The sequence below is a fragment of the Elgaria multicarinata genome, chromosome 11, assembly GCF_023053635.1.
Source record: "Elgaria multicarinata webbii isolate HBS135686 ecotype San Diego chromosome 11, rElgMul1.1.pri, whole genome shotgun sequence".
In the NCBI taxonomy this organism is placed as follows: domain Eukaryota; kingdom Metazoa; phylum Chordata; class Lepidosauria; order Squamata; family Anguidae; genus Elgaria; species Elgaria multicarinata.
Genome location: NC_086181.1, coordinates 29,003,213 through 29,030,855, shown reverse-complemented (window position 1 = coordinate 29,030,855; position 27,643 = coordinate 29,003,213). Strand labels below are relative to the sequence as shown.

The following is a 27,643-nucleotide window of genomic DNA, read 5'->3' as shown; positions in this document are numbered from 1 at the left end:
TGAAACTGACTCACTGCTGCTAATTTAATTCCTCTGCCTCATTCCAAGGATTCCAGAGGAAAACTGTCACCTTTCCAAAATACCACGCAGGCCTGTTGCTGCTTTGCGTACCCGTCCTAGATCTTCTCATTTCCAATCCCTGCAAGTGGGCTGGAACCTATTTTGGATGAGCCAAAATTAACCCTGGTGGTGTTGGAGAGTTTTAATTCTCTCTTTCTTTCTCATTCCCCTCCATCAATTTTTTTTTTTTTTAAAAAAAAGCAAAGTTCAGGGAAAGTTTCTCCTTTTCTCTCTCACTCACAGGCACAAAACCAGCCTCTTGGGTGTCTTCTGAAAGTAAGTAGTACCTTTATTTTCCTCTCTCCTAGTCGTTCGTTCTCCGTTTAATCAGTGACTAATCCCAACTGAGGAAGTCCTAGCAGCTGTGGGAAGGTCTCGATTAAACTTTGCCTGTATGGGGTGGGTAGGAGGGGGAAGCTGTGATTAAATTTTGATTTTGATTTGCAGAGAGGGAAAGATCTTACAGCTTTTCTCCCCCTTGCGGGAGAAGTCTGCTAACTTTTTACTTTTAATTTAAAGGGGTGGCACACTGAGTTTGAGGGTGTGTGGTTAGATTGTGGCGTACACAAATGTACACAGACCACTGCATTTTTAACTAATCGGGGTTTGTCACAGGTTTATCATTATGAGTCTGTGTTTTCAAAGATCTTTAAAATATCCGGCATCTCTGTGCATGTGAATCGAAATTTCGCTCTGTGTTCTTACAGGAAGAGTTTTGCATGTGAGTAGCAAAAAGTGCCCTCTTGCTTTAAAAAAAAAAAAAAAACATTTTTGTATGTGAAATCTTGAAGCAAAAAATGGATTTGGGTAGAGGGAATTCCACACCTTTTTTTTTTTAACGGCTTGATGGTGTATCCATGGGTTTCTCTTTGTCCGGAAAAAGGGGCAGGGGCTGAGAACGTTTTGTCTTTAAACCAAGAGTTCATTAGGTTATTAAGAATGTACAACAGTTTCCTGTGGGCATTGTGTGAATGGGTGTCATTTTTATATTGAGTTTCAGTGGAGGGTGTGTACAGATTTGTTGCCAAAGCTTAATTGTATTTCTGGAAAGCGGGGTTTGTGTGCACTTACCTTCTCCCATTTCCCCCACCACTAGGAAGTCTTTATTTCCTCTCTCCCCCCTCCCAAGAGCCAGCAAACTTTCCTATGCACACACACTTGTGAGTAAATCCATTAAACACAATGGGACTTACTTTTGAGTAAACATGAGCAGGAGGGGGTAGGGTGGGGAGTCCCTTCTTTTCAAAAATCAGTGGGTGAATGTAATGATTCAGAGATGCATCAGCAAGGAGAAGGCACTTCTACCGACGCCCCCCACCATAAAGGCTGCCAGATCCAACATCTTAAAAATAAACAAGTGAATGCTTGGAGCCAGCAAGCCAAAACAAGGGCAATTTCTTCTGTAGAAGTGGAAAGTTCGGAAGTTTATATCACCTTCTGTGTAGTGGCGCAGCTAGGTAATTTTAGATCCTGAATGCCCCCCCCCCTTTAGATGGCCATGTGTTTTACTTCAGATGGGAAGCGCTCAACTACCATTTCCGTTTGGTGCCCCGACTGCCATTCCATGCTTTACAACTGCTTTTACATTAGAACGATAATAACAAAAACGAGTTGCTAATTCTGATTTAAAAAACACCCCCACCCTCTAAACCTCTGAGCCTATGCAGTTTTGCATTTTAAATGCTACTAAAGGCACAATCCTACTCATGTTTAGACAGAAGAAAGTCATGGAACTCCCAGCATTCCCCAATTGGGCATAAAAGTGTGTGTGTGTGTGTGTGTGTGTGTGTGTAAGAGAGAGAGACTGAGACTTGGAAACTGCAATCTCCATTTGCACAAGACCTTGATGTGACTTGTTCCAAAAACAAACATGACCTTTCACATGGGTGCATCTGTTACTCAAATTACAGGATAAGGCTGGGGCCCATTACTGCTTTGTGGGGCAGGAGCAGCTCACTTCTCTTAACTTTCTATGCGACAACTGATTTTGTTTTACACTTTAAAAAAAATGGGGAGAAGCCAATCAAAACATTGCATCTGAGGGATTTCAGATTGTTATACAGCCATCTATGACTGATCTTTCTGTGTGCATCTGCCAAAAAAAACCATTATATGCTTAACTTTTTGAAAGGAAAGTCCAGATCCTCAATTTTGCAGGTTCTTTAGGAGCAAAACTATTTTGGCATTTTCTCAAAATCATTGCATGCCAACTGCATTGAATGAGGTTACATCCAGCTTGGATTTTTTAAAAAATCCTTGGGAATCTATTTATGTATTTCATATGTTGCTCCATGAAAAACCACTGGAACTCTAAGCATCTTTTTTTTTGCTTTGTTCTTTATTTTACCTTTACACAGGTGTAAGATCTGTTTAAAAACTTCCTAAAACAGCCTTCTGAGTCTGTTATAAAAGTGCTTTTCTTAAATTGTATACAGATTTTAAAATGTGCAACTCCGTCTTATGTATGTTTACTGGGAAGTAAAGCTCCACATGTTCAAACAGGTTTACTCTCAGGTAGGTATGTCTAGGGTTTGAGCCATGTAATCCCAATTCAAAGAATGTGAGTCGGTGTGATGTAGAGGTTAGAACTGTCTTCCCCAAACTGATATTCTCCCAATGTATTGGAGGGCAACTCCCATCATTCCCAGCTGTCTGGGAGTCATGGGAGTTGTAGTTCAACAGGTCTGGAGGGCACCAGCTTGGGGAAAGCTGATTAGTATGTGCACTAGGACTGGGGCAACCCAGGTTCAAATCCCCAGAGGGAGGAAGCTCACTCAACCTACCTCGCAAAGTTGTTGTGAGGATAAAAGGGCAGTGGGGGATATGCACACTTTATAGAGTTAGTTGGAGGAAAGGTGGGATTTAAATAAGTTTGCTCAGAAGTAAGTCCTGCTGAGATTACTGGGATTTAATCCCTTTTTAAAGTGCTATGGATTGTTTAGTTTACCAACCATAGGCTTCATCCTTGATAGTTAATTCCAATAGACAGTGTTGCAATACCATAAGCACACAGTAGAAAGAATGGAAGGCTATCTTAAAATGCTAAGAGGAAGCAGCAGCAACCTATATAAAAATAAGAATCTACATATGCATTAACTTGTATAGCTGCTTTGCAATAAATCCACTAAAGCTACTAGTCCACAGGACTTCTTGCTATCCAATTTGTTGGCTTATCTTTCTATTAAGTTATAAGTGGCTACAGATAGACAGATCTATCAGTTTCTGTCTTGCTGGGATTGTCATTTTTTTGAGGTCAAGCTCGTTCTGTCCCGTTTCTGCATATGCTTATGATATGGGGGGGGGGAAATCTACAGAAATTCACATGCATTTTTCTAACTTATGCATTTTGGGATGCATTCACTAAAGAGTTTTGTGTGCATTTTGGAAATGTACATATTCTCCTTTGCAGATTTTTCGAATGTGCGCTTGTCAAACGCAATTTTGATTTGCAAAACAAATTGCAAACTTGCAAATGTGGATTTCTGGCTGCAAATTGCATTCAGGTGCGAACTGAGTAAAAAATCTGGTTTAAAAAAAACTTGATGGAGCAAATTTCTCATGCATCCTTACTTATGGCACCTTGGGAGACCAAAGCAAAAGAATCAACTCTTGCTTCAGTTTACAAAGCTTTTCTGTCTGGTTGCAATGCGTGGAGGTATAAAAATACCTCACAAAAACTCAGTTCATACTTTTTCAATAGCATTTTCAAGTCCCCCTCATTTCTTTCCTCTTTTGCAATATGGGTACCTATTCCCCACTCCCCCACCTCTGGTCTTTTGTTCCCATGCTTATGCACAAGTATGCCAGAACATCAGTGTAGAACTGGGATGTCAAGTAAAGGTCAAACCAATACTTCTGCTCTTATTTCTGCACTGAAACCCTTCAATTTTGTATCGTCCAAATAGGGATACTCTTTATTGTATGTTAATCTAGGTGCATGTGAAGATGGTACTTGTAGAGCCCAATTCTATGCATGGTTTTTTATGATACCGATTTGAAACTTTTGTCTTTAGGACTGCAAAACTTTCTACCTTTGGTTTTCGTTACCGTTGATAAAAGTTTGCCAGCCTCCTTTCTTTCAAAGCCTCGGGCCGGTTTTTTGTTTGTTTGTTTTTTGTTTGCCTTGTACACACAATTGCCTTTGTTCCAGATCATTCTACACCTCGCTTTCTCAGAACAAGGCCACACTCTGAAAACCACTTATGTATAAGTGGTTTTCAGATGGCAACAGCAGAAACAGGAAATCCAGGAGGTTGGGAAACACTCCCAGGAAGAGGACAGTTCAAGGAAGCTGTTCCCTGCGGGGGTTTGCTGAAGGGAAGTTTGTCAGAATAAGTTTGTTCACCTCTACCCGCAGCCGCTTGAAAATCAGTATCAAAAAGCAGAGGAAAAAACCTCGGAGCGCATGCAAAAACAAAATCAGTTGTTTAACTTCCACAAATGCATGTCCTTGGCCCAGCTTTGCGGAAGCTGGTGGCTGTGATTAATCTTACGCCAGGGAAGTGTCTTTCTTCGTAAAAAGTTTTTATCCGTCTGGGAAGGCTGCAGCTGTTGGGAGCCTTGTGGCTGGGGAAGCAAAGGAAACCGGGGCCTACAATACTGTGAGGGGGGTGGAATCTGATCACAGATTAAAGAGCCAGCCCCCTTCCTGCCTTTAACGCAAGATGTAATCCATGCTGGAAGCTTTCTTTGTCTCGTTGCCGCACTGTGCTCCCAGGGGTCACTTGAACTGGAGTAACCAGGCTGAGAACCGGGTTTCGACTTGACAGGGCGCAGTGAAGGGGAGAGAGTGAGAGAGGCCCACGCTTTTTCGTTCTTTCTTTCCTTGAGCAATCTGGTTTCTCTGGAGGAGACTTAATTAGTATGTGCTGAACTTTCCACTCAGAGAGAGGAGGGGGGGAACCTTGTTTTGTTCTTTATGAACTTAAGGTTTCGACGCTGCATCCCTCCAAATACTATACATTTCTGCTTGTTCATTGCCAACCCCAAGGGATAGCTGGTGGTCCACCGTGGCCCCCTTAAGGACTTGTGCCTGAGTCCTGCTTCTCAAAATTTGGGCGAACCGTGCCATAGCAGCTGTAAAGAGCTTTTGCTATTGGGTGGTAATAGGGCGACCAACTGTCAGGATTTCCCCGGATTTGTCCTGGTTTTTGTTCTTTCCATGGTGTCAGGGGGGATTTTCTATAATTTTCAATAATGTCCTGGAATGACACACCTTCCCCTTTAAGGCTGCCATTAGCATGGCAGGAGGGAAGGACATGCTTTCTTGAGGCACATCATTCCCCCACCCCGAGCTCCAATTGAGGTCTTAAAGGGGAAAGTGGGTCATTCGTGGACATTATAGAAAAGGAGTGGATGGTGGTGGTATAGAATGAAATCTTTTCCCCTCCTCCACTCCAATCGGGTTCTTTAAGGTGGCGGGGGAATAATGTACTTTCTTCAGGACTCAGAAAGCTGCTTCCCCACACACACACTAGGTGTCCTCTTTTTTGGTTTCCCAAATATGGTCACCCTAGGTGGTAAAAGAACTGTAATAAATAAATGGAATCAAGTTGGAAGGCTTATATAAATAAACATGCTATTTTCTTTGGCAGCTTTTCAGGTTTGCCTCTTTGGGTTGTTTATTTTTATGTGTAAGTAGTGCTGTCTTCCCCCCCCCCCACTCCTTCCCTGTTTCTATCTGACCCCCCCTCCCTGTCCAGCATAACTCTTGATAGCAATGGTTGACTCCTGCACCATGATGCCATCTTCCAGGACAGGCCTGGAGTCTCTAGGAATCCACATTCATCTCCAGGGAGTTATTGAAAGCTGCCCTGGAGATTTTAATAGTTTGGTGATTCCACTTGCTGTTGGCAACTGTAGCCATTACGTACCTCATCCCCTTTCTCCCAAACCAGGAAAATGGTTCTTTAACCTTCCCACCCCCTTTGAATAGCAAATACGGTCAGTCACATTTCTCCCCCCTTTTTTGCATGTCAGCCAAGACACAAGCAAATTAGATTGACCAACTGCTGCGCCTCAGGGGAGAACTCAACCATGATGTCATTTGCTGTTGAGGGGGACAGGCAGGTGGGCTGGCTGGGTTAAGGAACTGTGGGAGAGTGAGTTGGTAGGCCAAGAGTGCCACTTTTGCTGGCTGTTACAGGCCTTGCTCACTTCAAAATATGCCTCTTTGCTGATTAGGAGCCTATGCACAAACACCTGGTTTTGCACGTAATGGCAGCAAATCATGAGTTACTTAATTACCCCACAGTTTGCTGGGTCACCCGGTGTGCCGCTGCCATTTTGCATAATCAACCTGTGATCGGAAGTTGTTTTCTGCTGTGCGAACCTATGGATTATTAGTGGGTTAAACAACCCACAGCTAACCTACAATTAGTTCTTAAGTTAACTGTGGGTTGTTTAACTCATGAATAACACATACACTGGATTCAGACAACCAGCGAGGAAAAGACGCCACAGTGGTTTCTTTTCCCCATTTTATGCACCTGCCATTTCGTAAATTGCCCACAGCGTGTGTTGTTGTGTCAGCCGAACCTGGCGAGGTGCACAGCAGGGGTGGCTTCCAAACCAACCAACAAATCATGGCTTTTTGTAGGAGTTACGGGGTGGTTTGGAACCCATCCTCACCGCATACCTCGCCTGGTTTGGACTACATGGCAATCCACACCGCAGCAAGGGTAATTAGGGAAACAGTGGGCACACGAGTGACACACACAGGACAGGAAAGAAGGTGCAGTGGTTTCGTTTTCTCCACTTTTCTAAACGTGGTCATAGTGTCTGGGTTTGCACATCACAAAACAACCTCGATCATCCCGATCAGAGATTTGATTGTGCATGGGTTCATTAACCAGTGTGTTAATTAACCTATGATTTGCCACTGTTAGGTGTGAGTGGGCTTTCAGGGTGCCAGGGTAGTATTGTGCTGGAGTGGGTTAACTTCAGGCTTGCAAGATGTATTTACGGGATGGTTGCATTTTAATGGATAATTGAGCTGTTTTGACTTTCGTATATTTTAATTCTGTTGTAAGTCACCTTGAGTCTTTTTGAGGTAGGTGTCTAATTTAATAAATAATAATAATCTATAAAAATAAAAGAGGATGTCCATCCATTAACACCAAGACAGTGAAACCTAAATGCCTGAAACTAGATATGCACCTTGGGCATATTTTGTTTTTAAAATGCGTTAATTTATTTTAATTTATTTAAATGTATCTGTGTTGTTGAAGCCTGCTGTAACAACTGCTACTAAGAGCAGATTTCCCTAAGAGGCACACAGCTTTGCAGTCCATACAGTTTGAAGCCAGAGGAGATGAATAGGCCAAGGGACAGAGCTGGGTGCTTGCTCCCTGCCTGCAGCTGTGGGGCAGCCCCCATCAGGGGAATGGAGTGGACACGACCCTTCCTTCAAGGGGCTATGGAGATGCAGTATAACATGGGTTCCGACAGCTGTTTAAGTTTGCTTGAAGGCTTTGCAGTATTGAACTAAGGACTATTCCAAGCCAGTGCAAAACATGGTCTGTTTGCTAGTAAATAACAACAATGATAATAATAATGTGCCTTTTTTTCCCTAGCCCCCCAAGGGTCATCAACTGGAGCCAGGAGCAGAGCAGTGGCCCGAAGGGTAGACATAGGGCTCATCTACACCAAGCAGGATATTGCACTATGAAAGCGGTATATAAAAGGCAGGAGCCACACTACTGCTTTATAGTGGTATTGAAGTGCACTGACAACTGTTGGTGCCCATTGACACATACTATATACTGCTTTCATGCTGCTATATCCTGCTTGGTGTGGCTCCTGCCTTTTATATACCGCTTTCATAGTGGAATATCTTCCTTGGTGTAGATGAGCCCATACTATCAAGACTAAGGAACAGGGTGCCTCAGTAGAATGAAGGACTTCTGCCTGCCCCCTGGCGAAGTAAACTAATACCAGCTCTGAACCAAGAAGGCCAGAGTTCAAATCTGTGCTTATTAACCTTGAACCAGTTGCCTGTCTCTCAGCCTAACCTTTCTTACGGAGATGTAAGGATAAAATGGGATAGCTCCCTATGTGTTACTCTGATCAAACAGGAGGAAGGGCAAAATACAGAATGTAGCACAGGACCCAAAGAGCTGCATAGGTTGATTGTGATTGATTTGTATCCAGCCTTTTTTCTTCCAAGGAACTCAAGGCAGCATGCATAATCCTCCTCTCCATTTTTATCCTCACAACAACCCTGTGAGGTAGGTTGGACTGAGAGTCAGTGACTGGCCCAAAGTCACGCAGTGGGCTTCCATAACTAAGTGGGGACTAGAAACCAGCTCTCCTCACTCCCAGTTCAATATTCTAACCACTACTCCACACTGGCTCTTACAAGAGGCTTACACTGGCCCAGTAGAAACCTTTACTACTCCCCTAAACTAAAGGTCTACTCAGTTTTGAGCAGTATGGCGTAGAGGAGGATTGTTATGTCTGAGGAAAAACGAGTTTAAAGGCCCCCTTGGGTTCATAAAAGCTAGTTAAGTTATTTCAGTCCTGCCTATCATGATTGTGCATACATGTATGTAGTATATAGGTGTGTGTTTGTTACATTTTTATCCACCTTTAATGAGCTCAGGTTGAGGTATATGGTTCTTCATCCCCACCCAATTTATCATCATAACAAATCTTGTGAGGTAGGTTAGGCTGAGGTAAATTTTGTACTGAAACACACTTAAATATTCACTGATGTACACACTTTTAGATTATTAACCTGCTTCATGGAACTTCTCCGTGCCCTTTTGACAGCTAAAAGACTGATATTACAACATTGGGAGGATATAAACACTCACCTCTTATAAAGCAATAGATTTAAGAACCTTATAACAGTTTCAACATTTGAATAGGTGGCATTTAGACGCCACCTGCAAATGGATACTTCTTTGAATATTTGCTCCACTTTTGTTAAAGCCTATGCATAATTGCTAGAAAGTTGTATGCTTTTCATATGTGTTCATTGCTATGATATAAACAAATCCATATATTTTTAAAAAACAGATTATTTTTAAAGTTTTGTGGGTGCCCATGGATACTACACGGATGCCCTTGGAAGTGCCCACAGCCACTGCATTAGGGACCCCTGTTTTACAACGAGTCATTCAACTGGTCCTACCCTACCCAGTATTACCTATGCTAACCAGCAGCTATTTTGCAAGAAGTTCTTTCGAGACTTGCAACCTGAGCTCCTCTTGAGTGTTTCCCAAACTTGTGTTCCCAGTTGCAGTTGGACTACAGCTCCCATAACCCCCACCTGGCATGGCCAGTGGGTAGGGGTGATGAGAGTTGCAGCCCAGTAACACCTAGGGATTTGAGATTGGGAACCACTTGCAACTGGATGTCTGGAGAATTGGATCCAGGACCTTCTCCACACAAAGACCCTCCTTGCCACAGCTAAAATCTGTAACTATGACCCCTAGCCTGGATGTCTCATTTCAGGGGAGAGAGAGAGAGAGAGAGATATGTTGTCAGCAGCTATTACTCATGATTACTAAATGGAATTGCTTTTAGGAGCAATATACCTCTATTTGCCAGATGCTGGGAGCACAGAGCAGGGGTGTGTGTTTATTTGTTTTATTTACTTATTACGTGTCTGTATTGCCCAATAGCTAACGCGCTCTGGGCAGTTCACAACAATTAAAACCACAAAATGAATCATAAAATACAATATAAAATGTAAAAGCTTAAAACTTGCAGTATAAAAAGTACAAACCACAATAAAATCTAGCAGCGATGCAGAGATTTAAAATACAATAACAGATTACCACAAAGATAAAATGCCCTGGAAAATAAAAGACTTCATTAAAGATGGACAGAGTTAGCTCCGTCTGTTCTCGCCATGCGCTCACCAAGCTGCTGCCACCTTGCCCTCGCTCCCTGCACCACATGAGCTGCTGACTGCCCGGCGAGAGCCACAGGGCCACCCATCCCCTTAGCGAGCTGCCATTTTTCATGGTGGCTGGGTTTTTTCTGGGAATGTAATGTTGCATAAATGGCAACCATAAAGGGATCATTTACACTTTTGGACTGAGTGGCACTCAGTCCAGTAAGTGGTGGTGGCTGGATGAGCAAGGTCCAGGAGGCTGACTCCACCTACCTCCCGGACTCCTGTGACATCCCTAGTCTTCACTTGGTGCCAAAAAGAGCACAATGTAGATGCCAGGTGAGCCTCTTTGGGAAGCACATTCAACAACCAGGGTGCCCCAGCAGAAAAGGCCCGTTCCTGGTAGCCACATACCTCGCTTTCTTTAGCAGGGGCTCCTGGAGAAGGACTACTGAAGATGATCTTATCTTCAGTAGATAAGATCATCTTATGGGCAGATGATCTTATGGTCTTGACCCCAAGCCTTTTAGACCTTTGTTCCAGTGTGCTTTGGTTGTAAAGTGTCTCAGGACACTGTAGCTCAGTGGTAGAGCACATGCCTTGCATGCAGATGGTCCCAGGTTCAATCTCCTACATCTCCAGGTAAGGCTATGAATGGCTCCTGCTTGAAACGCTGGAGAGCCACAACCAATCAATGTCCGCAATGCTGGGCTAGATGAACCAATGGCCTGATTCCGTATAAGGCAGCTTCCTATGACTGGCCACTATTGCAAAGAGAATACTGGGCTAACTAGTCATTTTGTTTCAACCAAGAAGGCAATTTCTTGGGATATCTTAGGAGTGGGCAACTTAACTGAAACACAAGTAACTGTGAACTAACAGTGCACAGCCAAGCATCCAAAGCCAACAGAAACAATAAAGGAAAGAATCAAGATGAACCATCTTCCCTGTTAGAATTGGGCTTCAACAAACCTTTTGCTCAACTCTCAATACTGCCTCCTCTGCTTTCTTTCAGGTCTTCCTCTTTCCACCCTAGAGCCTGGCAGCTGGGGAGAGGGGGCCAGCCCCTCCAGGGAGATGGGGGACGCTGGGGAGAAGGGTCTGGATAACGATGCGGAAGGGGTCTGGAGCCCCGACATTGAGCAGAGCTTTCAGGAGGCGCTAGCAATCTACCCACCCTGCGGGAGGCGCAAGATAATTCTTTCTGACGAGGGGAAGATGTATGGTATGTGTGGAACATGTTCTGTAGATGTTTGGCTGCTCCTTCCCTTTCCTGGATTACTTGGGGGGACAATCCTGAAACCAGAGGATATGAAAAGAAGCAGTGGGCTTAAAATATATGGAGGTGGGTTTACATTTTACAAGGAGGAAGGTGGTTTCGAGATCCCAGAAGACTAGGAAGTGGCTGTGAAGGCCACTGTGGATAACATTACATTTCTGTGGCATGGTGATCATGGCATCTGCTCCCGCTGACCTCTGGGGAGGGGAGAAAGAGGTTCCTTTGCATGCAGCCTCTGTGGTGCGATTCTAGGTTAAATGGGTTGTACCACAGAGGGTGTGTAGAAGGCTCTCTTTAAGGATAGAAAAGAGACAAAGAACCAGTAGTTCTTTAGGGTTAGAAAGAGAAGTGAGCTAGCTATATGCACTATTGTAAACACAGGGCACTTCTGTTGTACTTGGATGTGCAGCATTACAGCTCCAGCAGCAGAGATTCGCCATAGTTGCAGTTCTTATTTGCCATAGGTGAACGGTTAATGGCAAGCCCGTGTTCACGGATGTCTTTCATGGAGAAAGCACGTACCCTTTTCTTAAAACTGGTGCTTTTGTGTTTGAAATTGTGTTTGGGAAACTACCTCATAGGATAGTTAAAATTGGGATACATACACCCCATGCATTACTGCAAAGTGCTCTATGTGGGGCTGCCCTTGAAGACCGTTCAGAAGCTACAGCTTGTGCAAACTGTGGCAGTCAGGTTAATAGTAGGGACCAGAAGGTCTGAGTGAATAGCATCAATTATGATTTGCTTTCGTTGGCTGTATGTTTCGGACCACAATACCTGACAGAATGCGTCTCCCGATATGAACCTACCTGACACTACAATCAGCAAGGGAGGCTCAGAAAGTAGCAACAGCTGACAGAGCCTTCTCGGTGGTGCCCCCCCCCCCCCCACAATCCCCCAATTATAGGATGCTCTTCTCACTGAGATCTGCCTGGCACCAACGTTGTCATCTTTCCGGCACCAAGCTAAGACCTTTCTCTATGAAGTTTTTATCAGGATTAGTATCTTACTGTAGCTTTTTTAGATGTTCTAAATCAGTGGTTCCCAATTAGCTAAGTACTGTTTTTCAAATGCCAAGCCATGGACCCCCTACTTTTGAAAAATTTGTTATCTCTATGGTAGTTACTTGTGCGAAGCAATTTTTTGGCGAAAATAAGGGGTAGCCCCTAATAAGCAAAGGATTTTAGGTATACTAAAAAACAGACCATAAAATTTGTGATATTTGTGATATTACCATGCAAAAATGACAATGATTTAATTAGGAATATAAGGACGAATTTAATTTTACTAATGTCTAGTTTACAAATGAACAAATTATGACCTGTTGAGCAGCTACTAAACGTAAATGTGGTGGGAGAAATCATACCTCTTTTTGTCCTGAACAATCCCTTCCACATCCGGTTCAATATTTCCTACTTTTAATCTCAAATCTGGATCAACATCGAGCTGATTTCTATACTTCTATACTTGTTCTTCATATAACAAAATGTCGAAAATGTTTGCTCACAAAGATATGTGGAACAAAAGGGAACTAGATGTTTCAAAGCTTTTTCACCTAACTTCTTATAATCAGGAAAAACCTTCACCCAGAATTGGTCCAGTCTATATTCTTTGAAAAATGATTTCAATGAACCATCACAAGTCACATCAACAAGTGCACCTCACTCTTCCACAGATATTGTTAGTTGTACATCACCACATTCAAAAGGATTCCTTATCCATGAGTTTTCAGGATTAGGTGCAGGAAAGTAATCTCTGAAGCTAGTCGCTAAATCACGTAGGTGCTTTTATTTATTTATTTATTTATTTATTTATTTATTAAACATATACCGCTCCCATAGCCAGGGCTCTCTGGGCGGTTTACAGAAATTCTAAAATTGAGGTAAAAACAAGTATACAAAATTTAAAACTCTAAAACACAGAACATACATAAAGCATTAAAAACCGATTAATGCTCATGATGTCACCGTCAAAGCAAACAGAGCGTGGGAGACGGCGTATTTTCTTATATTAAAATGCAGACCTTGCAGAGCTAATATGTGAATGGTGCCACGGACCCCTTGGGTGGGTTATGCGGACCCCCTGGGGTCCACGGACCACCAATTGGGAACCACTGTTTTACATTGTTTTCAAATTTTGTATGTTAAAGATTTTTACATTACGTTTTGATTACCTTGAATTTGTGGCTCGCAGTTTTTGTGAACCATCCAGCTTTGGCTTTGGGGCAGCACAGAAATTCGTAAGAAAAATGTAGAAATGTTCTTTAGAGGCAGGGTGAGATAAAATGTGCTCTTGGTATGGAGCAAAAAGAACGATGTGCGTGGACTAGCAGAGGAAGAATCAGTTGTGCATCCAGCCATCTTTTAAAATATCTTTGGAGGGGTGACTTAACAGTTTAAATGATCCAGAGATGTTAAATTTCTTTCAGCTGAAGGGCTGAATTCAATTTCGAAGGATGCATTCCAGTGGTGGCAAGGCTGAAAGCAAAGAGGCAGGCCTGAAAATTTTACTTATTTATTCATTCATTTCTATACCACTCATTAGCCAAAGCTCTCTGGATGGTTCACAGAAATTAAAACCATAAGGTACAGCATAAAATATGGAAACTTAAACCACAAGATAGAAGTAGATCAAGAATAAATCCGAACAGCAATGCTGAGTTTTAAAATACAGATAAAAAACGAGGATGCTAAAATGCTAAAATACTAGGAAAATAAAAAGGTCTTCACCTATTGCTGAAAGGAGTACTATGGGGGTGCCAGGGAACCTCTCCAGTGAGTTAATTCCACAGGTGGGGTGCTACAGCAGAAAAGGCCCACTTCCTGGTACCAAAAACAGGGAGAAAAGCACCCAAATCAGATGAAAAAAGGGGAGAAGCAAATTCTCAGGATGCTGAACTTTTTAATTGCGATTAACAATCTGAGAAAGACATTCTGTTGATAAGAAGATTTTTGCAGACATCTTCCTACAACCAACTGAGAAGGCCTGGAAAAGATACAGGCTGAAATGCGTTGGGCTCTTCAACCTACAAATAAAAAGCCCAGCATCCTGAGAATTTGCTTCACCCCTTTTTTTCATCCTCTTCCTGGTAGCCACCTGCCTCACTTCCTTTGGCAGGGGCTCACAGAGAAGGAGCCCCTCCCACATTCCAGCATATTTTTGCTTAAAGCTCTTACTGCCAGGAACTAAAGCCTTAGGAGAGGCCTTTCGACCTTTGAGAATGGGGAAAAACTGCACCAAATCCAGGAAATTGCCAAACAGTCAGTGGAAAGGTGGACGAGTCCATCCGGGGAAAGCCAGAGGACAGGATTTGGATCTGGGGAGGGCCAAGTTCGCTCTGGGCCTGGAGTTTCCCACCCCTGGTATAAGAATTGTGTCTCTGAGCACGTGTAGAGTTGGGAAGTGACAAGTTAGCCTGTTGACGGTGGCATGGGTAGGGGAAGTGGGCGGCAGGAGTGCTGCCTTCATGCAGGGATTGGGTAGGTTGTGTTTTTGATTTCCTCTCTCTCCTCGCTCAGGCCGCAATGAGCTTATTGCCCGTTACATCAAACTGAGGACCGGGAAAACACGGACAAGGAAACAGGTGAGTGTGAAGGGCTCAGCAGGGACGCTTCAGCCGCAGGAAATAAATATGGGTGTTGGGAGGGATAAAACTGCTCATCTCTTCCCCAACTCCTTCCGCAGGTCTCCAGCCACATCCAGGTGTTGGCACGGCGGAAAACCCGCGAGATCCAGGCCAAGCTCAAGGTGAGATCTTTCCCCGCCACCCTTGACCTGTTCATGCCAAGCCTGTCCACCCGCCCTGCTGAAATAGGAGAAGGCGCAGAAATAATTGGAGTACGTATTTGGCCCCAAACTCCCATAATGCTTTGCCAGAACTCAGTTCTCAACATTGAATGTGGGCAGAATGTTTCAAGTTCATCATATTTTGCCAGTGTCCTGTATCAGGCCATTCCTGCCCAAGGGGAAAGGAGCCATGGTGGGGTGGGGGGAGGGGGAGGGAAAAACCGAGGCTCTGGGAAGTTCTTGAACTGAATGAATCCTCATACACCAGTTTCCCTCAAACTGGGATGTATTGGATTTGAACTCCTATCAGCCCCAGCCAGCACAGCCAATAGTTGAGAATCCTGGGAATTGTAGTCCAAAACATCTGGAGAGCACCAGATTGGGGAAGGCTGACACACACATTGGTGGAGTGTCTGCATGGGAGTGCTGAGTGGGTGGGAAGTGTCAGAAACTTGAAATAGAACTTCAGGGTTCCCTGGGATGGGATGGGATTTGGGTGAGGTCCGATGGCCAGGAGGAGGAGGAGAAGTAATTGTAACTCAGGAATCCTAGTTTTCCAGAGGTGAAACATCAATAGGAACATTTTGGGGTGGGAGATCTACTCCTCTAGTTCTGGACTCTGGTTCTTTAGGAAGAATTATGGGGTCTAGAGCAGTGGACTTCAACTGGTCCAGAGCTGAGACCCACCTCGGACTCCCAACCTACAACATGGGACCCACTTTCACAATTGCCCAACATGGTGGCAACAGCTTTGCTGTGACCCATTTGGATAGATCTTGTAACCCACTTTTGGGTCATGACCCACCAGTTGAAGACCACTGGTCTAGAGCACTGGTTTGAAAACTATTTAACAGGGCATGGTCTGAGGTGAGCCAGGAAAGACATGATAAAGGTTTACAAAATCATGTGTGGTGTGTAGAAAGTGGATAAGGAGACACTTTCCTCCCTCCCTCATAGTACGGGGTCATCCTATGAAACTCATTGGTGGTAACTTCAGGACAGATAAAAGGGAAAACTTCTTCATACAGCACATAGTTAAACTATGGAATTTACTACCACACGATGTAGTGACGACCACCAATTTGGATGGCTTTCAAAGAAAGGACTGGACAAATTCCTGGAGGAGAAGGCCATCTATTGCTACTAGTCCCAACGGCTATATGCTACCTCCAGTATCAGAGGCAGTAGGCCCATATACAGCAGTTGTTGGGGAATGTGGGCAGGACAGTGCTGTTGCACTCACATCCTGCTTTCAGGTTTCTAGCAGGCAGCTGGTTGGCCACTGTCGGATGCTGGGCTAGATGGACCCTTGTTCTGATCCAGCATGGCTCTTCTGATGTTCTTATGAGGGTACTTGAAGCTTAAGCTAAGGAAGTTTGGATGTGGTCAGTGCCTGGATGGTAAGTCACCTAGGAACCCTATGTATATACCACCTTGAGTTTCATGATGGAAGAAAAGCAGGACTAATAAAATATATAGGATAGGCAGATTGCCATTTGTATCCCACCACCAACCAGCCAAAGGCTCACAGGGTGACCAACCTGTAAGCAGCCTGGAGCTCTTTGGAACCTGCTATAAGCTTTCTCAATGAGAAGACTGGTCATGGCTGACAGTCCGCCTAAAAGATATTGTGCCCGCTACAGATGTCTGCCAGACCTGGCGGAACCGGCCTACTGATGGGGGCCATGTCCTGTGTGTTGGGTCCTCACCAGCCTCCCCCTCTTCCGAGTGGGTTGGATGATTCACTGGCAGCGCTCTGATTGGCTGTATGCAAACGGAACAGCTGTTTGGCTCCAATCGGAGGAGGTGGCTGCTATTTTTTATGTCCCACAATGCCAAGCCTAATTTCAGGCGTTGCTTTGTGGCTTCTAAAAGACATTGGCCACCTGGCTCTGATCGGAGCTGAGCAGCCATTTGGCTTCCACCACCAGCCTGGAGGAGGAGGACACAGCTTGCATTGACTGCAGCAGCACTGGGGTGGATGGGAAGGCAAGTCGGTGCTTGTGAGAGAGATCAGCAGCGGTATGCTGAAGGCCTACCCAAGCCTGGTGTCACGTGAGATGACTGTCCCAATAGGAATTCTGTTGCCCTTCCTAATATGAGTGTGTGCCTTACCACACATCCCAGAATCCTTTGCAGCAGGCAGGCCCTCCACGGCCAATACACAAATGTTCTTTGGTAGAGTAATCCACGTTGAAAACCCCTGGGCAAGAGGAATGAGCTCCTGAGTGAAAACCTCTCTTCTCAGGACCAGGTAGCAAAGGACAAAGCGCTTCAGACGATGGCAGCCATGTCTTCTGCTCAGCTGGTGTCTGCCACAGTCCTCCAGGAGAAACTGGGCCTGTCGGAATCCCACTACCCACCCAGCACCACCGTAAGCATATGGGGAAGAGGGGCCTTGAGGTGGGGTTTCTATGGGGCTGTACTTTGAGTCAGCTTTCCCCCAAGCTGGCGCCCTCCAGATGTTCTTGACTACAGCTACTTGCTGCCTGGGCATGATGGGAGTTGTAGTCCAACACATCTGGAGGGCAATAGGGGAAGGCTGTTCTAAGACTTTTCCATACTATAACCTTGGAGTTAACTCCTACTTAAGAGTAGACCCATTGAAATGAATGGAATTTAAGTTAGTTGTGATTCACTGAAATCCCATTCGTTTCAACAGGTCTACTCTAAGTAGCGCTTACGTTGGTTTCCACCCGTAGGGTAGAGTTTGTGCCAGATTGATTATTTTAGCTTTCCCTGAGGAATCTTGGGAATTGTAGTTTGGTGAAATACTAAGAATGATCTATTTAAGGAACTCTAGCCTAGCCCCACCTCACAGAACTACAATTCCTTGTGGAGATGAACTGATTACTAAACCAGTGGCTGTCACCCAGTTAAAGACATCTCAGTTGATTAATCTTATTAGTTGGTATAAATTTGCTTAATGGTAAAAATAAAGATTTTTTTAAAGCAAGAAGCTTACTTTCTTTGTTGTGAGACGGGGTACACATGTGTTAAAGCACGCATCAGCTTAAAAGAGACATTCCATCCTTTGGGTGACAGTAAAGGGGAAATGCTTCTTCTAAGATGATGCTTGCAGTCTGTCGCTTTTAGAAATGCTTTTTTAAAAAGGGAGGGCACCTTTTGATCAATTGAAAGGTTTTAAAATTCATTTACTCTAACCAATTAAGGGAGCAATCCTATGGCTCCTAGAAAGCATCTGAGGGGCCACAGCGTTGTTCAGAGTCTTGGAGACTGCACTCCAACCTCAGACGGGGGAGTTGGGAATTCATCCCCCGTCCCCTCGCAGCTGGCGTGGGAAGAATTGCGCCAGTCAGCCTCCGAGGTCACAAAAGCGACCCCGGAGAAGGCAAAAAGGGGGGCATTCTGGTGGTTGGGGAGGGGAAGAGACCAGAGAGGTGAGGATTCAAGCCACCCTGAGGCCTCTCCATCCTCCTTCACTCCCCCACCAAAGCATCCTCGCTAGACAGCCCAAAAAGCCCATCAAGCGAAAATGCAGGGCAGGAGGACAGGGAGGCGAAGATCACCTCCGTCGCTCCTTCTGCCCTGCATTGGATGATCAGAAGCTTCTGGGTTTGGGAGCTTAAGATCATCGAGGGTGCAATCAACAGGAGTGTGTTCTAATTTATTGTTTTTGAGTCAGCACTACAGCCTAATAGAGCAGGCACGCCATAACTAATCTTGATAATTTTTTTGGCTTTTGCAGTCCGTAGAGTTCTTCCAGTTCTGGGGAGGGGATGCCAACCAGCCACGAGCAACTCCAGAGTAAGTTTCTGCTGCTTACTGCAGTCTACCCCCCGCCCTGCCCCGCCAGCCTGGCAGAAGCATTTGCCCAGTCCTGTCCCTTGTTAATCCCACTCTTCGTTCCTCCTTCCTTTAGCGTCAAGCCTATCCTTCAGGCCCCGTACCCCATTCCATCCATCGCAGCGCCCTCTGCTGTCCCAGGTAAGCCACTGTATCCATTTCCATAACTGATCTGCCTTGCTGCTAGGGAAGGGAAAGCTTTCGGGTTGGCCTCAACACTTTCTCCCTCGGCTTGGCAGGTTACCACGCCGCCCCAGGGAGACTTTCCCGCCTCCCCAACGCTACCTCTTGGCAGGGGAGCCACATCGGTACAGAAACCCTTCGACTGGTGGAGTTCACTGCTTTTGTGGAGCGGCAGGGGGAACAAGATGCGGTGAGATGATGAGCGCGCGCACAGCCGCCCCACACGCCCGTCGCAAACACTTCTGTCCCTTGCTTATCCCTATATGTTAAGGCAAACCTGGCTTGGAAAGTTTGAAGAGGGTGTCAGCATGGTTTAGGCCCTTTGGACTACAATTCCCATAAGCCCCAGCCAGCAGGCCAATGGCTTGGGATGATGGGAAATGTAGGCCAAAACGCTGGAAGGCAACAGGCTGCCTAACCCTCCCCCCCCCCCCAAGATTCCAGTCTCCAGGTGATGACGGTCAGTGAGAAGCCTTGGGCCTGTCGCAGTGTTTAACCAGGGTGGGCAATTTTGGATCCTCTGGGGCAGCCCTCGCTCCCCTTGGCAGCAAAATAGGGGACAGGGAGTCACAGTACAATTTCCTCCATAAATAAAGAAGACCCACACCTGGGGGCAGCGGGGGTCACATGCGGCCTGCTCAACCTTGTCCTACAGGGTTATTTAGAGGTTAAAAATTAGAGAATCCTGTTTATGTCACCCAGAACTCCTTGGAGACAAGAGAGGATTCCACAGCCTTCCCCACCTGGTGCCCTTTGTGGCTATTGGCCATGCAGGCCGGGAATGCTGGGAGTTGCGCTCAAACACCACAGGAGGGCACCAGGTTGGGGAAGGCTGGGATACAGTGTGATACACTGAAGTGGACTGAGGGCCAAACAGAAGGCACCGGGCATAGCGAAGGTAGAGCTGCACGTGAAGACGCTAGCCAGACTGCACTTGGAGAATTGGGGTGGGGTGGGGGGCTAAGAACATCAAATGTGTGGGTCAGAAAGTCTGATCTCACCTTAGCCCCGAACCTACTCAGTAACCCTAAGTAAGCCGGGTCTCTCAGCTGTCCTGTGCAATACGGGGATCACGCTGACCTACCGTACAGGGTTATTGGGAAGATTATGGCAATGATGTTTGTAAAGAGAATCAAACGCTGTTTGAATGTTCGAGTATTATTTGCTAGTCATTTCAGTGAGATATGAAATTCAGGCAGTTGACACTGATCTGTGTAATCTTGAGTGGAAGTCCATGGGAGTCCATGTGTGTTGGGTTGCATCTCTGACTTCCCCTCTCTTTCCCACAGTGCCAGCAGCAGCAGCAGCACCGTTTTGTACATATTGACCCTACGCCCACCTCTGACGCACCCCTGGAGATGGTAGACGTCCGCCAAATCTACGACAAATTCCCCGAGCGGGGAGGCGGACTGCGCGACCTGTATGACCAAGGGCCTCCCCACGCCTTCTTCTTGGTCAAGTTCTGGGTGAGAATTCCCCTGGCTCTTCCTGGCCACAATCCCCAAGGAATTTCGGTTATTACGTTTCTATACCACCCAATAACCAAAGCGGGGCAGTATATAAAGATTTATAACCTAAAAATACGATACAATAACATAATATAAAACCAATTATGTCCAAAAATATAACAGTTTAAAACAATCAACACTAAATCCCCAAATTCAGTGCTGACAAATGCCTGGGAGTAAAGACTTATCCTGGTGCTGAAAGATGTGTTGGTGCCAGACGGGCCTCACTAGGCACGAGTATTCCATAATCGGGGGGCCACCACTGAGAAGACCCTCTCCCTTCTGGCCATCGGCCTCAAATGATGAGCCTAGTATATGGCTAGGTACGTAACTAGGAAAGCAAGACCTTCCTGTGGAAGAGGCTAGTAATACAACCCATACATATTTGTCTACCCAGCTCACTGGGGCTTATGGGTTGCTTTGGAAGTTCATCGCAGAGAAATCCAGGGGCCAGTTGTGAGAACAGTCATGCCAAGCCTCCCAGGAATGCTTGGTGCACTCCAGTGCTCATTACTGCTTTTGTGGTGGTAGCAAACAAAGTCATTATGAAAACTCAGCTAATGAATAGTGTTGTTGTTTGCTCTTGGACCTGGATTCAAATCCCTTTTCAGCCATGGACAAATGCCTGTCTTCTAGCTTTACTTCTCCACAGCAGTAAAATAGGTGTAATGGATGGGGAAGGGGGGGGGGTCTCTCTCCTACAGACGAGTAGCAAGGAAGGTTTGGATTCTGACACTGGTTAACTGAATGCTGCCCTTGGCAGCTTTACGGCAATAGAAACACGGAAGTGGGAGGGTTCTGCAACAAATTGTTGCGGGGTGGAGTGATTCTGTTTCACGTGCCTGCGCATTGTCATGCCCACCTCCAAGATACTCTCCATGTCATTATCCCTCTCATCCATCCGTTCCATGACCACTGAACATGCTTAATTTTGTCATTGGGCTGTTTTGGGGTTCCCCCTACGCTAAAGAGGTTATTTTTCCTACAGTTTTTCTTTGTATTTCTGCTATTCTCGGGGTTTCCCCCCAAGCCTGCTGATATCTGGCTGGATGGTGTTTTTTTGGCTATGTAACGATCAGCATTCAGAGGATGGGTTTACTATATAATGACGATATGCATTTAAAATTGTACTATCCCAGTTTTAAAAAGCAGCAACAATTGGACGTAGGATAAAATGGCCTATTTTAAAAATATGCCCTGTGGCCAGTCCAAATAACCATAATTTTTAAACAACAGAACATAAGAATTGCTTGTCTGTGTAGTCCCAGAATTCTCTCCGTCCAGGTGTATCTGGGATGATCACAAATAGGGCATGACGGTCTGTCTGCCCCCATCAAAATTGGTGTTCACAGGTATACTGCTTCTGTACAGGGAGGTTTCGGTTAGCTGTTGATAAGCTTGTCCTCCTCTTGTAAAGGATCCAAAATGTTGATTTGTGTCTCAGTGCTGAAAAAGGCGCAATTTCTTTTCTCCTCTCCCCCCTTGCCATAGGCTGATCTGAGTTTTCCCCTCCTCGAAGACGAACCAGGGGGCACAGGAGGGGCCTTCTATGGGGTGAGCAGCCGATACGTGGGCCCTCGGGCTCTGACTCTCAGTTGCACCTCCAAGGTCTGCTCGTTTGGCAAACAGGTGGTGGAAAAACTGGAGGTGGGTGCGGGGGGTGGGTGGGCAGAGGCGGGGTGGGGAGGGAACCATGGGGTTGAAGGGCGGAGAAGAGGGGGGCATACTGGGTTGAGAGGGCTAGAGGGATATTAATAACCTTTTATGGAGGGCTGGGGTGTTGGGCCTCAGGCCTGCGAGCCAAATCTGGCCTCCTGGAGTTCCCCAAGTAGTCAGCCCTTTTCTCCAACCACTGGTCATTTAGTGGTTTCCTGGCTTTTGTGCAGGTTTTTCCCCCATTCAGAAAGGTTGAAACTTAACAGTCTTTTAGCATTTAAGAAAGCTATAAAGGCTGATCTCTTCCGGCAGGCCTATCCAGTGGAATTTTAGTATGCTTTCAGGATGTTTTTAACAGTGTATGCTATGTTTTTAATCAGTATTTTATGTACGGAGAGGCGGGTAAGAACTATTATTATTATTATTATTATTATTATTATTATTATTATTATTATTATTGAAATGCCTCTTCTAAGGCTTAGATCCTGGCAATAAGAGCTTTAAGCTAAAATATGCCAACAATTTTCACCCCGCCCAAATTTGATTTTGGCCCAATGCAGCCCCTGAAAGCTTCTCTGAAATCGAATCCGGCCCTGAGGCTGAAAGAGATTAGAAACCCTTGCTTTAGGGCTAAAATATCTGGATACACCATGTGGAAAAAGCAGCCGCCTGTAGCAACATGGGAAGCTGATTTATCATCGGGTCAAACTCTTCGGCCCCCTTGGCCAGTATTATCCATGCTGACCTTGACTTCCCATGCAATGGCAATAGCTGAAGGCTCCCCTGGAAACAGGCAGAGAGGGTTGGAAAGGATTGTAGGTAAACCCACAGAGATGCAGGAGCTTCTGGCCACCTTTCTCCTTTCTCTGTTCATGGGCTCACTTTCCCTGCTCCTCCCAACTCGTAGGGAAAACTAACTGCCAAAAAGAGAGAGGTGATAAAATGAAAGAGGTAGCTGGCAGCTCCTGCTTCTTCTCTGTGCACTTGTCTGCCATCTCCAGCGTTCTCTGTCTTCCTGAAAGGGAGCCTTAAGGATTCCTAAAGGGGAGAAGCCTGACAATGTGTGGCCATTTCTCACATGGTGAGTGTAATGTGTAGCCTGGCTTCTCTGAATGGCAGCCAATGTTTTATGGCTCTGGATTTAGGGACTTGTCCAAACCAGAGTCTGGTTGCTGAAGCAGAAGTGTAAGCTCTGTCTGTAAATGCAGAGATTGAGGTGGTAGATTGTTGGACTGTAGCACTCCAGACAGCAGAAAGGCATCATAAGGGGGTGGGGGGGGTAGTCCTTTGGGTCAAAACTTCTCGGTAAGAAAGCTAGCACATCAGGGACGTAGATGGGCTAGAACCTTTTCCTCTTGATGGACTAGGTTTTTTACTTCAAGGAGTGGGGTGTTTCCGTGGAGGCCATTAAAACAGTGACCTCCCACCTGCAGCCTAAAGTGTTCCTATTCTACCACCTCATTTTTTTGCATGTGTAGACCAGGCGATGACCCCGAGAAGAGATCATGGGGGCTTAGGGCAATCGGGGAAACTGGCATTTAGGTTTGTAGATCTGTAGCAGCAAAGCAATTGAGGGTTATAGGATCAGACCTGGAGAACTAATGGCTTTAGACAGTGATGGAGGGGGCTGGGAGGTTAGCAAGGCTTAGTAAGGAGTGGGCAGAAAGGCCTAGCAGGTCCAAGGAGGTGTGTGTGCATGTGTGAATGAATGAATGAATGAAAGAAGCCATTTCTGCCATTGGACACTATGGGAATTGGATATTCTCCATCCCAATCTTAAACAGTTTTACTTGGCAGTAAAATAATAATAATAATCACTTTGATTTCAGTGGAACTTTGTGTCACATAAATTCTTTTTGTTTTTCTTTAGAACTGAGCCTTACTTTTTGGGGGGGAGGGGGAAGCTATCCCTCTGTTAGATGGGGGAGGTGCTTTCCTTCCACAGATTAAGGTGTTGGACACATGTGAGTGTACGATTAGGGCTTCTCTCTCATCTGTTCATTTTGGCACTAACCATCCCGTTTCATCCACCCGACTCCCCCAGACAGCTGAGCCTCCCCACTGGGAAGACGGACGCTTTGTCTTCCAGCTGCAACGCTCGCCGCTCTGCGAGTACCTCATCAATTTTATCCGCAAACTGCAAACGCTGCCGGAAAAACCAATGATGGATAGCGTGCTTGAAAATTTCACCATCCTGCAGGTATTTGGGGCAAGGAAGCGAGGGGGGCATCTTACTCTCAAGAGAGGGACTTCCTTGGGGAAAGGGTAGTGAGGCAAAAGAGGTGGTCCGAAACCTACGTTCTGTGTAAACGGAGGCTTCCCTCTTTGACAGGCCTGGTGTCGCCAAGGGCAACTGCAGAACCCCAACAGGGCCTACTACAGATACCTGCCCTGGACATCCCTTGCTACTGGGCAGCTGGGTCTGGAGATTTGCCATCAACTTCCCATAATGCCCTTTAGCAATGCTATGTTTGGGGCATTGTGGGAAATTGAAAATGGCAGCTATAAGGTGTCTGCCACCCTCAGGTGATCCTGAGGGGGACCCACCAACATAGAAGGGGGCTTCCCAAACCTGGAGCCGTCCCTCTTACTTTAGAGAAGGGATCCTGACAGAAAAGTGTGATTCAAAAGACGATGAGAGCATACTGTTTCCCATCTCCTCCCTCTATCCAGGGTGCCCCTCTGCTTTCTGTTTTTGACTGAAGGCTTAATTTTGAAAAATGGACGATAGTACTCATTAAAAATTCTTGTATGCTGCCATGTGTAACCCAGCCTTCAGAGAGGAAAACCAATAAGGGGAAGGAAGTGAAGGTGGAAGCACTCCGACTAAGTAGGATTTTAATGGTTGAGATCTAAATTAAGAAAGAGATTGCAGGTGGGTGGGAGAACAGTGGAAACCTTGAACTTATTAGCTGGATTGTCACAAATTCCTGGGTGGTGGGGTGAGATTAGGAAGAACATAAGGATCTGTGTTCGAGGAGCTGGGTTAGCCTGTCCCCTTGCCCCTTGTTAACATACAATCTATCTCCCCCACAACAGGTTTTGCGGGATCAAGAAACTCAGGAGTTACTACTATGCGTGGCCTTTGTGTTTGAAGTGTCTGCCAGTGAGCGGGGGGCACAGCACCACATCTACCGGCTGGGCCGGGACTGATGGACAGTTTTTACCTCACCATCAATCATCATTCTCCAAAACAACCCCCCCCACACACCTTCTCCTGTCCCACCACTCAGCCTGTCTCAACTGCCCTGAAGGTTGTTAAGCCTGCGGTGATAGGTTTTTCTGTCCCCACTGACAGTGGGCCTACCAACAACTGACTTTACCAATGGATATCCTCCTTCTCTCTCACGGCCCCCAAACCAGGTTCTAGGCCCAACGCTCAACAACCGCTATTATGCAGCGGACAATCTTGTAACCATGGATCCCTCTGGGCAGCCCTACTTCTGAAAGGACTCTTCGTTTTGTCAGTCATCTCTCTCACGGTGGGAACAGTATTTAACGTCTGCCCTACAGATGCCATTACAGACCTGCCCGAAGAACCTCCCCACCTTCCCCCTCACGATTGTGTCTCTGGGATTTAACACTCCATTGTAACAACTCACGGTATTTCCTAGCACTCCTGTGTTATACAGTAGCCAGAGTCCAACGTTTCTTAAAGCTACGTCTCACAAAAAACAGATAAGGCACTAAACCGGTTTCTGAGCTGGGCTATACCTCTTCAGATTGAAGGGGCACATGGTCCTCCATCCCACCAAAGCTAGTTTTCTACCTGCTGGATTGTCCAATTGTGTGTGCTTCCCCCCACCCCACCCCACCCCCCACTGCACTCTGAGGTGATTTTGTAAACGGTTTACCTCCTCCTCTGCTGTTTTTGAACACTAGGCCCACCAATGGTAGAGGCATTCGCCTTTCCAGAGGCATATCCTCTCGCAAGCGATTCAGGCTTCGTCTACACATGCACCATTAACGTGTGGTAGGAGGTGGAATGTATGAGAAATTTGCTTCAGTTTGTTTTTGCTCAGGGTGCACCCAATTCTCACCTCCTGAGCTGTGAATGCTGTCTGCCGTTGAAAGTCCATGCATTTCCGAGCTTGCAATGTGACTGGCGGACCAAAACCCCAAAAAAGTGTTCGATAGGATGCACACGTTTGGGAAATGTGCATGGAAAAATGTGCACAAACACCCTTTAATCAAGGGGAGAAAATGCATGCGTTTCAAGGCTGTGCATACATTTGGAAAACTAAGCACAAATTTTCATGCAACAAGGAGGAAGGGGAAGTTCTCGAACTAAAGATTGAACAAGCTTTGAGGTATGATTTGGGGAACTCCGAGCTCAAGTTTTGCCTGTACGTAAATCCCTAGTAGGAGGGTGGAGTGGCAGCTGTGAGGTGTTTTTTGGTTATTCCTGGGCATAAAAACTCTCTACCAAGCATATTAGCAAATCTGGGGGTTATATTCCATCTCTCTACTGTGCTAATTTTCTACTTACAGGATGCTTTAGATGTAGGGGAGTATTTAAAAACACATCTGTGATTCCCTAGACTGTCTTTGAGCTAAATGTAGCTCTTCCCTACAGCTGCCAAAATCAGGAACTTAACCACCTTGTTTTGCTGCATGTGTAGACCCAGCCCAAGATGAAGGAAAGTGTAAGAGCGAGCTAAGCTTTGTTTAAAGTGGAGCGTGAGTGCGACTCATCCAGACTCCATGTACTTTCATGATATATCCTCTTCACTTTGACATCCACAAGGATACAACAGGCTCCCACCTTGGTGGGAAAGGGGGAAATGATGTGATCTTGCATAAAGTTTATTTTGACATAATGTGGATGTTTTGAATGGCTTCCCCGCAAAGCATCGGAGAGCTATTGAGTGCCCCCCTCCAGCAAATTGATTTTGGAATGCTGCTGGCTCTTTGGGGTGGGGGGTTGGCTGTGGGCACAGAACCCTCATTTGGGCCCCATATGTAAAAAAAAAAATAGGAGAAGCAAACTAAGAATTCTTTTAAGTTGTACCTGGCTTACGTAAAGTGGAATTTTTAGGGCTGTGGGCTCTTCTGCTGGTCTTGGCTCTAGCAAATGCCCAAACATACCCCCTTCTGGAGGTGGCCCTGCACTGGAACACGCTAAGTGGTCTGCAGTAGCTCTCACTACATGGTTGACTGTTCAGAGATGGAGGTGTTTTTTTTTTAGCAGATACGGTGAAGCAGAATAATTCCTTTAATGGGTTTTGAACCCAGCCAAGTCACAGCACACACTTGATGCAGTAGTCAACAGGTCTGACAAGTCAAAAATAAGCTTCAGCACTTACCCCTTGTGAAAGAGTGTCAACCCAGCAAGATGCAGAAGAAATCTTTATAAAAGGATTGGGGTTTCCAGGACTAGTTCCGCCACAGACCAGCTTTGTCCAAGGTAAGCAGTTCCTGCGTGCAGCTCCCTAGAAGCCCTTCTGTTGTCTTTCAGAAGCCTCCTTTATGACTCAAAAGCAGCCAATTGGAGTAAGGGGTGTGGCTAAGAATGCATCA

At 45.7% G+C, this 27,643-nt stretch overlaps 2 protein-coding genes across 5 annotated transcripts in view; one reads left to right on the top strand and one right to left on the bottom strand.

Moving 5' to 3' along the window:
- Positions 1-27,630, bottom strand: part of DKKL1 (dickkopf like acrosomal protein 1) — a 46,956-nt gene extending 19,326 nt beyond the window's left edge. The window contains exon 1 of the mRNA XM_063138319.1: positions 27,430-27,630. The gene's annotated coding sequence lies outside the window, so the exon portion shown is untranslated. The remainder of the gene's footprint in view (positions 1-27,429) is intronic.
- On the top strand, positions 38-26,497 carry TEAD2 (TEA domain transcription factor 2). 4 transcript variants are annotated; one of them, XM_063138317.1, is made up of 12 exons: positions 38-336; positions 10,920-11,129; positions 14,702-14,766; positions 14,868-14,930; positions 17,218-17,343; positions 18,679-18,737; positions 18,853-18,917; positions 19,016-19,149; positions 20,249-20,425; positions 21,959-22,021; positions 24,168-24,323; positions 25,163-26,497. In XM_063138317.1, the coding sequence occupies exons 2-12, from the start codon at positions 10,982-10,984 to the stop codon at positions 25,274-25,276; spliced, it is 1,170 nt and encodes a 389-aa protein (XP_062994387.1). In that variant the 5' UTR covers positions 38-336; positions 10,920-10,981; the 3' UTR covers positions 25,277-26,497. The 4 variants fall into 4 exon arrangements, with proteins under 4 accessions (XP_062994387.1, XP_062994385.1, XP_062994386.1 ...); XM_063138315.1 differs by having other exon boundaries at positions 39-336; positions 21,959-22,114; XM_063138316.1 differs by having other exon boundaries at positions 42-336; positions 20,255-20,425; positions 21,959-22,114.
- Positions 27,631-27,643: the final 13 nt, after the last annotated feature.